Here is a 15462-nt window from a genome sequence, read left to right as displayed (position 1 = left end):
GAAGAAGAGGAGCAAGGTAAAGAGGAAAGAGAAGGGGAAGATGAGGAAGGAGAGGGAAAAGAGGAAAGTGAAGGAGAGAGGGAAGAGGAGGAGGAAGAGGAAGGAGAGGGGGAAGAGGAGGAAGAGGAAGGAGAGGAGGAAGATGAGGAAGGAGAGGGGGAAGAGGAGGAAGAGGAAGGAGGGGAGGAAGATGAGGAAGGAGAGGGGGAAGAGGAGGAAGAGGAAGGAGAGGAGGAAGATGAGGAAGGAGAGGGGGAAGACGGGGAAGGAGAAGGGGAAGAGGAGGAGGAAGAGGAAGGAGAGGAGGAAGAGGAAGGAGAGGGGGAAGAGGAAGAAGATGAAGGAGAGAGGGAAGAAGATGAAGGAGAGGGGGAAAGTGAGGAAGGAGATGTGGAAGAGGAAGAAGGAGAAGGGGAAAATGAAGGAGAGGAGGAAGAAGAGGAAGGAGAAGAGGAAAATGAAGGAAAGGGGGAAGAAGAAGAAGAAAGGGAAGGAGAGGGAGAAGAGGAAGGGGAGAATAGGAAAAGGAAGGAGAGGGAAGGGGAGGAGGAAGAAGAGGTAGACAATGAGGAAAAAGAGGGGAAATACCAGGAAATGGGTGAAAAAGAGAAGGAAAGTCAGGGTAACAGAAAAGAGTCCAAAAAAGAGAACAAAATAAAAGGATCTATGAAATGTGACAGACATAGAACATATCAAAAAAAGTCTGTTACTAACTCACAGGGAAAGGGGAAAGAGCAGAGGTTCAAAAGGCCAGTGCAGTCAAAACAACTTTTAGAGAATGGGCCACCAGGTTCCAAAAAATTCTGGAATAATGTATTACCACATTATTTGGAATTAAAGTAATAGACTTTAAATTTGACCTGATTATGGCCAGCTAAATCATTTGAACACCTTGCATGTGATTGGCACTCATTTTACTAAACTGATTTTGTTTTGTGGTTATTTTACATGTGGTAAAGAAGCAACTGATGCAGGTTGTGTTAAGGGGTCAAAGGCAGAAGGAAGCACTGCAAAATTAGTTTCTTCTAAACTGGCATCTCATTGTAGTTTTGCCCCAAATTATAAATTTATAACCAGAAAATATTAAAAGACCATAACAGATAATTGACATTATATTTTCATCATTAAGTCACATTTTGGAAATAGAAATATACTACAAGAGTATTTTGTTTGTATTAATAATCAGTCCATTTAAAAATAGTATAGATTCTTAAGGGCTATCAGAATTTCTGAGTTCTTATACATATGTTAGCACATTTTTTTTCAGTCTGTGTCTACAAAGTGACAGCTATGTTCAGGGCTTACCTCCTAATTGAGCTCTCCATTTCATTAGTATACCTAATGAAATGGAGATTTATTTAAATGTGTAATCTGAAAGTATGTATAACTTTTAAGTGTTTATCAGATGGGCAAAGTGATTCAGTAAGCTCGTTTCCTCATTCATGAAATAGAGTGGATGAGATGATAAAACTATGGTCTTTTCTAATTCTTAACATTCTTTCCATTCTGACAAGCAGATTTGCTCTATCATTTTTGTTATTTGTATAATAAGTTTTTAAGGAAGAAAAATATATACTTTAAAGTTAACTTAAGTTTTTATAAATTTTTGTTTTCTACTCTTAACAAGTTTTGTTGGCTTTAATGTCTCTTGTCTTCTGTATTTCTAAACTATCATTTCTGAGCTCTAACTGTACTGTCAGAACCTTCAAACTCAGTGTCTGTTACCTGCCCTGTATGTACTCTTCATTAACTATCCTGTAATTCTCAGTTTGTCTATTGCATATCAGGATGTTTCCAGTAAAATAAAGATTAAATGTATACAGTCAGTAATTGTGTGTGAAAAGAAACTGTCTAGTACTAGATACTGAAATTTAAAGAGGCTAAAGTAGATTTAGACTAATTTCCACTAGAGTAATTTTAGTCTTCCCATAAATTTTCAGTGTATAAAATGCAGTTAGTTTGATTGTTGTGTATTTATTGCTCCCTTTTCAACTGATTTCCTTTCCCAGTCACTTCCATATTTTGGACATGAGGGATTTCTTATATTTTAATCAAAGAAGTAAACTTGATTGTAAACTTCCTATGAAATTTGTGTAGATGAATACTTTGCACATTCGATTCTCTTAGGTAAAAATGAAAAAGAGAAGAAAGACTAGAATCCAAGTGAAGAATTTTCTAGAAACAGCTATAAATTGTCTCTTAACTGCTGGAATCTCTGGTAGCTTCCCATATCTAACCAAATACATTGATTTGGCATTGCAGCCCTCAACCAAATTCTACCACATTCATTAAGTGTTTGAGAAGTGGGATTAATAATACTGTAATAAAATTTATGTGCCAAACATGGTTATTGAAAAAGTAGACTTAAAGTGATTAAGTAAGATGGATGATAGAGACAGAGTTCAAAAGGAAGCCCATAAAGGAACTCAAGGGAGATGAGAAACTCTAAACTCAAGTTACTAAACTTAAAGGTAGCGGCATTCATCTTCCAATTAAGAGATAACCGGCCAGCAATACTGAAATCATGTTCTAATGTGTGCACGTATTAGTATTTCAGCTGGTCTGGATATCCACTTTTAGACAACATTTCTTTCCATTTCCATGGCCAAAAACTTAGAAGCAGTAGTTTCTATAGGGATAATGTTCTGGTCAAAATCAGTATACTAGTCATTTTGAGGCCAAGGCCCTGCTTCTAAATTTGTACTTTAAAGCTATATGAATTTGAGCCAGTTTTTTTTTTTTAACCTTTGCAGGCTTTGATTTCTTTACCTGGAAAAGTATGAAATTAGAATGGGCAAGTTAAGTAATTCTATAGGAATGCTAAGTGTTCCTTACCAACTACAGCTTTGTCAGAACCAGAATTGCTGGTATCTCTTTTTCTCAGAAAAAAAAGTCTCAATCACCAAAATCATCCCACCTTCAAGCATACTAACAGACTAAACTAAGCATGCAAACTTTCAGTGCCCACTGCTCAATGAACATTTATTTAATCATGTATGTGGCAGGCCTCCTGCCCTCTGAAGTTTATGGAAGGGAGTTTGTTGCTAGTTAGTGGTGGGATGGTGTGGGTAAAAGAACCGAGACCTTTATGAATAGAAGGGATTTGATTATTTATAAATATTATATATATATATATATATAAATTGCATATTTGTAAATATTATATAAAGATAAGGAGAGAAAGGAAAGGAAGTTAAGAATGAGACCACATTGCCCCTCATGAATTAACACTTGGGTTACCTAGATTAAAATCACTGGTTGCTTCTTTATCATTCCTATCTGCTGGTTTCTTGAGCTTTTACTATAGCTTATCACTGGTCATTACTGAGGGAAGTAAGTATAAGTTATATATGTAGAATCCATTGAGTTACTATTTCCTAATAAGGACTTTGGCAGAAAAAGACTTTTTAAGGTAAGCTGCTGAGGAGTACTGGCAGAAGCACCTGCTGCTGCTGAACAGCAGCACTTGAGGTGAGTACAACTGAAATGTCTTTTGTTAATTCATGATAGAGATAAACTGCTCTTCATGTATATTTAAAAAAAAATAAAATGTGCACCCAGAAGAAGGTGCTGTAGTTCCTTCCTTTATTCTTTTCATTGTGCAAATTCAGTTCCAGTACCTGAATCATGGCTTAATATTTGGTACCTATTATTCATTCAACAAATACTTATGTACCAAACACCAAAAAGCAACAGAAGCTTCCCCAAGTCAGGTCAATCTCAAAAAGTGAGAACAGTTTACAATCCACCTCTTGTGGCCCTCTTAGCTGTCATGGACTTTAGGTATATATTTCTCCAAAGGACATCAGGGAACATCAAGGCAGCTCTGCCTTAACTGTTTCTTACTGTGCTATTTGTTTCCTGGTACCCCTGTGTTCTTTGCCAGGACTGCCCAGACAAAAATATGACCCCCAAAACAACTCTATGATTTTTTTCTTCCATTAAATTAATGAGTAAGAAGAAAAGGTTTTCATGTTTTGGGTATGCAGGGAGTAAGATGTGGCTCCTGATCTCAAGGAACTCTGTAGTCTGAATGGGAAATTAGTGTTTGTTTGGCATGGAAGTTCAGCTGCTAGACAATGGTTAGGAAAGAGCTTCCTAGGAACAAGTGGGAAAACTTGAACTGAGTCATGTCAAATAAAACAATCAGGTAAACGGGTCAAGGAGATATGAGGACTTTCCAGGCTGATGGGAGTCATGAGAATGTTTAAAGTAATGACAGCCTAGGGTATACTTTGGTCTTAGAAATAGAGAGGCAAAGGCCCTGATGTGTTTGTTAACCAAGATGTTAAAGGTTTTTTTGTGTGATCATTCTAGTAGCAATATGGAAGATGGATTTGAAGAGAAAAGGGTGAGTTGGGAGCCCCAGTTAAGAGGCAGTTGTTGTAACCAGACAAAGAATGAAGAGGGCCTGGAATAAGATAGGGAGGATGAAGACAGGGGACATTTGCATGGAATGGAATCAGTTCTAAACTTAGAAAAATAAATATCAGGCATAGAGTGCTCCTGGCATATTTCTCAGTTTAGAAAGGGAAATATATATTCTGAAGACTTGGACACTTTGAGGAAAATATTCTAAATTTTTGTTTATTAATATGTACAGTGGTACATAAGAATGTTATTGGCAGGATCTTATGAACCACAAGAAGAGTCTGTGATACTTTAAATATCAGTGTTGGAGGGGAAAAATAGTTGTGAGGGCAGCCCATATGATCTTCAAATTATTTGGGCAGAGTTGGGAAATAATATGGGTTCTAGAGTCCAGACCTGAATTCAAATCTCAGCCTTCCACTGATAAGCCCTGCGTCCCTGGAAAAGGTTTCTAGTTATTGTTTTGTTTACCTTTCTGAGTCTTATTTCCTCTTTTAATAAAGGAGGGGTCCTTTGATCAGAGTACTTAGTACATGAATTTTGTTATGGGCGCTCAGCAATAGTATTCTGTATCACTGTAATTATCATTTCTGATCACACCAAGTCACACACAAAGGTACAGTCAAGAATTTTCAAGTCACTGACTGATGTGCATGAGTTTAGTCCTATGAACTTGGCTTTTGTTTAAATACAATATACCAACCAAAAATGACTTATGGGAATAGATCTTTGGGAATAAATTAGATTATAATATTGATAACCCTTTAGCAAGAGGTGGAGTGAAACTACTTTTATACACCATTACGTGGGTCAGTAATGCCCCTCCATGTTTGAAGTGCAGTGAAAGGCTGAGCACACTCGAGTGGTTAACCTAAAATGTAGGTGTTAGTGCTGTCACACAACAGATTTTCCTGTGTACCAACATTATTGTCAAATTATATAAAGTAATTAGCACAGAAAGTATGATCATGCATCATATATTTGTCTAAGACACAAAAAGGAAATAAATTGTCTAAAGAAAAAGAGAGGGAAATAAAGAATAAATCTGAAAATGCCTATCAGCAGGAAGGTCTGTATCTTTCAGAGTTAAATTACAATACATTCAGCAATTAAAATACAGAATTAAGAATGGAATAAGAGATTAGTGCCTAGAAAGAAGGAAGACTTAAGAGATTTTAAAATGGTATCAAGACAAGAATTTGGAAGTCACAACTGGTAGCCCATGAGTGTGATCTGCCCTATGTACACAGTGATTTTTTAGAAATTTGGATTGGTTGCCAATGTTGAAATATGGGAGATTTTACATTATTAAAATATTAGTTGGACTTCGCTTGGAAAGCCTGAGTGCCTAGGAGCATCATTCTCTGGGGCAACCCTAGCCTGAAGTAGAGTCAAGGCTGATGCACCCCCAATTTGCTAAGGTCCCATGGATTCTTCTAACAGGTATGCAGCTGCCTTCTCACATGCTTAGCTGCAGGACTCCTGGCTCAGAAGAAAAGGATGTACGGATGAGGGTAGAATAAATACAAGGGTACTTTAAATAAACTATTTTCTAATGACAAGATCTAGGACATAAGGGCAAAAAATGTCCAACTTTCTTATTTTTTGCCAGTCCTCAGTACACTAGACATATTCTTTATGGAGGCCCTGTATAAAATAACTAATATTTATGTACAATATATACACTATTTACTCATGTTATTTTTGTGTAAGTAGTCTTTTTAATCTTTCGCAAACACTCCGAATAAGGTGTTGCTAATGTTATTTTCCCATTTTACAGATAGCCTGTAAAGTACATTGATTAGGTGTCATGCTGAGGCCGTGAGTGATAGAACAAGGCTTAGAAAACAGTGCTTAAACCTTTGTATTTAATGTCCTTCCCACTCCTCACCACTACCTTGTTAATTTCTAGTGTAGTTAAAACATGAAGGCTGGGGGTGTAACTCAGTGGTAGAGCATGTGCCTAGCATGCACAAGGCCCTGGTTCAGTCCCCAGTGCCATACAGACACACACCCAAATGCACAAAGAAAAAAATAAAACCCTTAAAAAAACCCTGAACTTAAAGTTTAAAAATAAAGACATTTTCCTGACAGATATAACTTAAGATGCAAATGTTTAGGGCTATAATAACCTATTTGGAAAAAGTTCACTAAGTGACATGGAAGCATATCACAAATACAGAATTATAGCACAGAATTTTATGCTTTATAATTTTGTGGAATTTAGGGTTCTTTTAACTGTATAAAACTATACTATGCACAAAATGCATATCCCATACATACATAGTTCAATGCATTTTTCACAAACTGAACACACGTTACAAACTAATCAGCATCCAAATCAAGAAAAAGCATACTATCGACTCCCCAGAAGCTCCCTTCCAGTCTTTTACCATTTCCCCCCGCCCAGGGTAACCACTATGCTGATTTCTGACACCAATCTCTAGTTCTTAAAATATGCAATGTAGATTTTTTAATGTCCTGGTATTTAAAAATACAGGTAATTGAACCCAGGTCCTCACATATGCTAGGCAAGCACTCTACCACTGAGCTACACCCCGAGCCCTGTAATTATATTCTTATACAAACTGAAACTTACAAGGAATGTTGGCTTTCTTGATAATCTCCATCAGAAATATTTTTTTTAAATGTTACCTGGAACCACACCAAAGACTTCAGCTCATTGTGCTGTGTCTGAACTAAGAGGTCAAGGCCCACTTGCTTCTTTATTGATGTCCTAACATAAGACACATACTTGACCATTTCAGACTACCTTACATGCCTCATATGGTTTTAGTGCCAAGAATGTGCTTAAACTTCACCCTTTATTTTTATAAAATGACAGTATTCTGCCAATCTCTCCTAAATTGTTTCAGTTTGAAGGTAAAGTGTTTTCTGTGATTTAAACTAGTTGTCCAGATGTGTATAGAATAATTTAAATGTGCTTAGTAAGCTCAAAGTCTTACAATTGATGTAATTTTTAGTGAACAATGTCATTTTCTAATAGCTTTCTCAAATTTTAGAAAATGATGCAGTTCCAAAAGTTTTTTTTTATTATAGATTTTCTTAGTTAATGAGTAAGATTGTAATTCATTATAACAGATGCTGTGTTTTGCTTATTTTTAAATAAGGTAAAACTCCAAATCCCTTTTTATAATAGCATGCTCTTATCCTATAATGACATTAATGCCTTAGTTAACAAGCCTGATTGGAGTTGACCCAGGTGCTAGATTATCCGGACTCTCCAGGTGAGGATTATTCTGGGAACACTGCTCACTGACCCTCCCTCTGTGAGATGGGGGTGGAGGCATGGGGGGCATAGTCTGGAGTTCTATTTCTCGGGAGCACTGTTATTTCTAGTTAGCCTTTCATTTATATATATTTATGAATATATCTATTTATCACCCATTACCCTTTGATCTAGTAGCCTTGCTTCTTATTCCCTTTCAAAGTGAAGTTGTCCCTGATAATGTTAACTACCCACAATGTGTATCTGGCTAGGCATAATATACCATATAATACACTTAGAGGGAAAACATGCAGAAAAAAAGTTTTAGAAGTCTTTGGTAAGTGGTATCTACCCATGGTTAACCCTACCTAACCTGACTGCAAATATGTTTTTCAGTATAGAACAAAGACTAAAATTAATATTTTATGTCTTTTCTTAATATCATTATATGATTTATTAACCATCTGTTTGATCCTTACACTGGGTGTTTTATAATTTGGATTGGGTGAATAGTAGCCAGATAAACCAAATTCTATCTCCAGTTGGTTTTCCCTTTGTTTTTAATAACCAAGAGCAAAGCATTTAAACTATGTTTTTTTTTATCTTTTTGCCTGAAATGTAAATAGTTATACTTGCCTCTCTTATGGAATATCAGTGAATTGGACCACTGCAGGAATTCTAAATCCCTATGTCTTAGAAAATGAACATAATAATGTTATGCTGCTATCGTAAATAAAAAGCTTTTTAACTTCTCAAGTTTAAAAGCACTCTGGAGACAGTTAAGAAAATGAATTTCATTTTTTCCCATTTTAACCTTGCCATAGGTACTAATAGAATTTTGGGAATTTAGTAATTGAAATAGAGAAGCATGCATAAAATACAGTAACTTGATATTCATCATGGATTATACAGTATTTTATTCTTTCAGCTTCTGTATGTGATTTTATTTGCTACATGTTCTTTTAGGTGGTATGAATTATTTATGACAGCTGTATCAAATCTCTAATTTTTAAAAAAGAAATTCTTACTCTTCTCTGATGATCAATTTTGTCACAGAATGAGGAATCTTCAGAAACTGAAACAGAATCAGAAGACATTAATAAGGATATTAATGACAAATATCTGACAGAAGAAAAGAAATCTGTAGGAAGTGATGAGAGTATTTCTGCAGATGACCATGGTGAAACAGAGAAGTTGAACAGTATCCATGACAGCCCAGCTGCAGTTGATACAGAGGTATGATGATGGATGCTTAAGTCCTGAGATCATGCCAAAGAGAAGCATGGGGGTCCTCTGGTCCCTGCAGAGGGAAGATTACAGTTTCCTTTGGGAACAGAAATAGTTCTGTGAATAACTTCATTTATGTGCCAGGAAAAGGCTTTGGCTAGTTTATGAGTCAAGCAAACATCTAGAGCATATTTGCTACACTACTTGGTAGCATTCTGTTCCCTACATGAGTGGAAATAAACTTGTATGGGCCACAATAGTACATTGTTGGGAAGTGAACCAAAAAGTTGGGCACCCAGTCTGAAATGCAAAGTTAGGAGCCTCGTGCTGGTGGCAGAAATGGGAGATATATATATATATATATATATATATATATATATATATACACACACACACACACACACACACACACACACACACGTATATGTATATAGGCAAAGAAAGTTGGTCACAGCAGTATCTGAGGTTGCGATCAGTTCTTCCTTAGATGCACTCTAGACAAAAGTATATGTAGGACAAATAAGAGGAAGAATCACTGAGTAAACAAAGACTATCCTGAAAGTGGAACTAGAAATTCCAAAAATATAATCTGCATTTGGTGGTTTTGTCTGAGAATGACCTTGCTAGGAGACAGTTGGTAGGTTTGAAATCATTTGTTTTGCTAACAGTACTGTGGATTCATTTCAGAGGCACAGAATTCTGAAACCCAAAACTAAATGACATTGTATTAATTCATTTGCGCTTTTGGGACTCTCATGAAGAACATGAGTTAGTCTTGCCTATAGCTGAAACACTCTCATCCTTGCTCTGTACCCAAGGTCTTCTCTCGTATTTAAATTCATTCCCTTTTAGGCCTCTGCCTGTCTCCCTTTTCCCTAACGTAGACAACTACTGAATCATATCTGTCCTTTATTTGAATGTGTAGTTGTGAAACATGCGTTGTTTTATATGCATGTACTTTTAACTTAACAAAATATCACTGTTCTATAAACACCAATTTGACATTTTAAAATATTAAGACAAGTCATATACCAATTGGTATTCCTGAATCTTCTTTGAGAATTCTTTAATTGTATAGCATATATATTATATGTATGTAATGTATATAATATATATGTTATATAATTATATAATATATAGTATATGTAGGTATAAGTATGATATATATAAATATATATCCATATATATGTATATCATACAGTTATGAGCTAGGAGGATATTAGCAGTTAATCAACATCTAAAATGCCCCATTTTATAAGAGCCCAGTAAAGTTAAGTGGTTGTCATACATTTAAGTCATTATAAAGGCTTGCTCTGGAACCCTGCTTTAAAACTAAGACTAAGTTTTCTACCACCACATAAATGTTTTTTGTCATATTGTTTCTTTGTTATTTATAGGAGAAAAAAGTCAACCTAGAGGAACGGGCCATTCGTGAATACAATGAAAATCCAAAAGGTATGAGCATACTTCACTTCAAAAGCATATTTTTTTTAAATCTAGATACATAACATACATACATATGAACATGTATGTGTGTGTGTGCTTGCACGTGCACCATGATTGGGTAACTATAATACATACATTACTTTTTTTAATTTTTTTTTTTCAGTTGTAGTTGGACACATGCCTTTATTTTACTAATTTTTATGAGGATCAAACTCAGTACCTCACACGTGCTAGATGAGCGCTCTACTGCTGAGCCACAACCCCAGCCCCTACTTTTTATATTTCTATGTCAGAGGACCCTCATAGCAAGTTATGAAATATGTAACACACCCTTATCTGATCTCATAACTACCACAGCTCTTTCATATACAGATATTCACTGTACTCGTGCATATTCATGTGTCAGTGTTCAGGGATTTAGGACAGCTTTTTTTATTCCCTATTTTATTCCAACTCAATCAGTATTATTAAGTTGAGATTTTGCCCCAAATCCCAGTTTATATCTATGGTGAGCACTGTGGATCTCTTTACCCATGTTATGTTGGCCAAGAGTCCCTGTGGCCATCCAGTTATTCCGCCCGGGGTCCAGACCTGAGTCTCCAACCTTACATGAGCATTGAAAAGAAGTCCTTTCCCAAGCCAGTCTATTGGCATTAGAGAACAAGTGCCACAGAATAGAGCAGATTGTCACTGCCCTCAAGACCTCCATTTTCTAGACCCAAATCATCTGTGATTTTGCTTCATGGTCTCTACATTAAGTTTTAATACCCCTACACCAGGGTGTGATTTTTATCATGTTCTCATTAAAAATAACTGTGCATGGGCTGGGGATGTGGGTCAGTGGTAGAGTGCTTGCGTAGTATGCTCAAGGCCCTGGGTGCCATCCCCAGTATCACAATTAGTCAATCAGTTAAAAAAAAAAAAACTGTCCATAATACTGCCTATCTGATCTAAACTTAAGCAAGGGAAGGAATAGGGTTTTTTTTAATCCTTTTGTCCTTCTAACTTCTACAAAAAGAGTAGTAAGTTTTAGAATATTTTAAGCAAAATGTTAAAGTATTTATCACCTCTTAAATATTTTTAGCATATAGCCAATAGTGTCAAAAAGTAATTAAGCCAGGTGCAGTGGTGCATGCCTGTAATCCTACTGGTTCAGGAAGCTGAGGCAGGAGGATCACTAGTTCAACGTCAGTCTCAGCAAAAGTGAGGCGCTAAAGTCTTTAAATTAAAAAAAAAAAAATAGGGCTGGGGATGTGGCTCAGTGTGCCCCTGAGTTCAATCCCTGTTATCCTCCCAAAAAAGAAATTAAATATAAGCTGTAAGAAGTCTATAATGTTAAAATATTAGCATGCTTTATAAGTGTACTTTAAAGATTGTTATTCAACCACATAATATGTGGATTAATTTGAAAATTTGAAACACCCTAAAATAACAAGTCCATTTGAGTACAAAGAATCTAAATATAACTAGGCTAAGTTTTAAAAAGTGATTTGTGTTTTTACAAAAGTCTTCTCTAACTTTTTCTATTACCTTTGTGACTATATTTAGATACAGATCACTGAAACATTTCAATACTGGTCAGGTCATTCTGGGCATTTAATCTTAACTCACCTTTATAGGAACTACAACTATATAGACATTGTCCAGTGGTGAGCTTTTTTTTTATATTACCCTATAAGTCAAAGTCAATAGAGTTTGCTGAAGTAAACAGCTTTTTTCTTTTCCTCATCAGTTGGAACAATATTTTTAACTGTATTCAATTGTAGGATGCGTGTATGATCGTGCAAAGAGCAGTTCTTCAGAAGCTTCGGAAGTTAGTGAATCAACACCAAATAAGGATATTAAAAAAACCAAAAAGGTGAGTGAAATGAATTCTCCATTGTAGTGTTAAGAACCAAGTATCAAATTGCCCCTTTTGCTTTTCATATGGTGATCCACAACATTTAACTTTTTTTAAAACTGTAGTTGGACACAATATATCTTTATTTATTTATTTATTTTTATGTGGTGCTGAGGATCGAACCCAGGGCCTCACACATGCTAGGCAAGTGCTCTACCACTGAGCCACAATCCCAGCCCCTTAACTATTTTAATATAAGTTTTTATGTCCCAAAAATATGTGAAGAATTTCAGATTGATGTTTTACATATTAATAAAATCTCTTTCCTTTAGTTAGCATTTGCTTGATAGATCTTCTTTCCACCTTTTACTTGTGTTTTAGATACCTTGTAAATGACCTTTACAGCTGGATTTTGTCTTTGAAATTTTTGACATGCCTACCTAAAATCTAAAACTAATCGGAGTTCCTATCTTTTTCCTGAAAGATAGGATCTTAGAATAGTTTTCTTTCCTATCACCTCTTCCTTCCCATTTTACAAGCTGTCATATCATACCCTGTTTTAATTTTTTTCATTTCACAAATCAAGTTATTATTTGTCTTCTCTACTACTTGGCTTTACTCACCATTTCTTTTTACATCTCCAATGTCCTTTCTGGCATCCTTATTATTCTTCCTGAAGAAATCCTTTGGAAGTTGTTGTCATAGGTGTCTCTTGGTAGTTCATACTTTGAGTTTCTGTTCATTTGAAAACATCTTTATTTTACCATAGTTCTTGAATGATAGAATGACTAGTTGGCAGTTATTTTTCCTTAGTGTTTGCTTCCATTGTTAAGAATATTGCTTTAATGTAATTGCTGATAACTTTGTATGTAGTCTGTCATTTCATTGGCTGCTTTTGTTTAAAAAAATCACTTTTTAGTTGTAGTTGGACACAATACCTTTATTTTTAATTTATTTATTTTTATGTGGTGCTGAGGATCGAACCCAGGCCCTTGCACCTGTAAGGCAGGTGCTCTACCTCTGAGCCACAACCCCAGCCCCTCCCTGGCTGCTTTCTTAGATTCTTTGATATATTTCAGTTCACAATGAGTTACCTAGGTGAAATTTTTTTTTTATTTTAACTTTCTTGAAATTTTTTATTACTCTTAACTCTGAGAATTTATAACATCTTTCATAGTTTTTAAAATTCTCATCCATTATATATTTGATTCTTTCCTCTCTTCCTCTTCAAACTCTGATATAAAACTTTTCATTCTGTTATTCATGTCTTTTATGTTTTGTTTAGGGTTTTTTTGTTTTGTTTTGGGGGGGGTACTGGGGAATTGAACCCAGGGCTTCCCTCATACTAGACATGCATTCAACCACTGAGCTACATTCTTAGCCCTTGTCCATATCTTTCAATGTCAGTTCCATATTTTCTATATCTAAGTGATATTCTGGGTAATTTCAGGGTTCTTATTGATTCCATAGTTTCTCTTACCAATCTTATCTTAAAAATTAACATCTTGTTTTGTGCTTTAAATAATTTAAGCGTAGTGTTTCTTAATTCCAATGTCATTCATCCTTAAGATTGAAATTTGTGTGTTGCTTTGGCTGACTTGCTAGCAATGACTTATTTCCATATGTGTTTTGGAATTTGGATTATAAGTTCATGTTTAATCAGGTTTTGTGGAAATCCTATAAAAGTCAGATTAAAGTGAGTCTATCCATAGAGAATGTTTATTAGTCTGTTCTGAAGCACCTAAGGGTTAAGGGTCACTCACTCACACTGGTAATATGAACCTCAAACTCACCTCAACCAAACATTTTTCTTCTTCACTCAAATGCCAGGCCAAGAGAGACATTTTGTTATCCCCCAATGTTTGTGGCCTTATGTTAAAGACATAGTCCTTAGAGGATACCCGCATTATTTAGGGGTCTCAGCTCCAATTTCCCACATTTTGTGAGATTAAAACCTGAGCAAGAGTCTGTTATGAGATCAAACTATGTCAATACTCATCTCTGAGGCTTTTTGAAGCTCCTTCCTTATTTTTCATCCACAGGGGATTTCCTTTAATTTTTTTCAGAGATTACTCACACATTATAAAACTCTACTTTTTATACTTAGCATTTCTTGGTATTTAGTGGTGGCAGAATTTTTCAAGATGTGTATTCTTCCAATGTAGCAAAAACAGAAATGCCTCCAAATGCTTCCATTTTCATTCATAGACCCTAAACTTTTGGGGTTACAAGTTTTCACGTTAGTTCTCCTATTTTTAAAGATAAAGGTTTAGCTACTATTATTCTCACCATTTTGGCTTCTGAAAGAGACAAGTTTTCATCTAGTGTTTATTTCCCCTTTTTCGGGTTTTGGCATATTGTCAGAACCATTATTTGTATTGTAACTCTTTAAATAATGCTATTATCTTTCTCTCTGGCTAAATCTTCAAAGGGCCTAAGTTAGATGAATTATGTCATCATCTTGCTTGATCTCTCCTGTATGTAGGCCTGTTGGCCACTCCCTTCTTGTATTTTCTTCCCCTGACTTCCAAGCTGCCTCATTTTCCCAGTTTTGCTCCTACAAACCTCCATCCTCAATGTTGGCTCCTCTCCCTGAGCTTGCCTCTCATATTTTGCTCCTCTTCAGTCTCTTTTATTAATATTTTCTTTTCTGCATACCAAGAATCCCTAGGTTACTGAATTTTATCAGTATTCTGCATATCTACAGCCCTGGCCTCGACTAAGCAGCATCTCTATATTCCTACTGCCTACTCAGTCCCACAGGGTGCAGACTGCTATTATTTGGCAGCACTAACATTTTGCCAAAAGATCTGATCCACAGGAATAGGGAAATATATCTTCCTTCACCAGCACATTACAATAGAAATTCAATGTAACTGTGATACACTGGCAGTGGCAGAAATGCCCCCAAAACAACCCATCCTGGTTAAGTTTAAATATTATAATAAATGATATCCTTGTTTTCCTCTTTTTTTCCTCTTATAATGCAACAAAATGAAAAATTAAATGTGTCCTTTGAATAAAAATGATAATATATTACCAAGATGCTAATGTTGTTAGATGTTAAATCCTGAAAGGTCTTGCTTTAGAGTGGAATCAGGACCACGATTTAGTAAAAGAGAAAAGACAGATGGATGCTAAGAACATACCATTATACATGTACAGCTCCATAAAGGTGTGAGAAAATCATGTTTGTACTTGTTAAAAATTATATCCCTAGCCAGGTGCCATGGCTCTGCCTGTAATTTCAGCTACTTGAGAAGCTGATCACAAGTTCAAGACCAGCCTGGGAAATTTAGTGAGACCATGTCTGAAAATAAAACCAGAAAAAAAAAACCAAGGCCTGGGG

General features: G+C 35.7%; 1 protein-coding gene across 1 annotated transcript in view; it reads left to right on the top strand.

The window, feature by feature from the left end:
* RPGR (retinitis pigmentosa GTPase regulator) overlaps positions 1 to 15462 on the top strand; it is a 48572-nt gene that overhangs the window by 32331 nt on the left and 779 nt on the right. Inside the window, exons 15-17 of the mRNA XM_081277311.1 lie at positions 8657 to 8836; positions 10225 to 10282; positions 12040 to 12131. Of these exons, the coding sequence (XP_081133437.1) occupies positions 8657 to 8836; positions 10225 to 10282; positions 12040 to 12131 (330 nt within the window). The remainder of the gene's footprint in view (positions 1 to 8656; positions 8837 to 10224; positions 10283 to 12039; positions 12132 to 15462) is intronic.

This window comes from Spermophilus citellus (genome assembly GCF_964194105.1).
Source record: "Spermophilus citellus genome assembly, chromosome: X".
NCBI classification, from domain to species: domain Eukaryota; kingdom Metazoa; phylum Chordata; class Mammalia; order Rodentia; family Sciuridae; genus Spermophilus; species Spermophilus citellus.
This window is presented reverse-complemented; position numbering and strand designations above follow the sequence as displayed.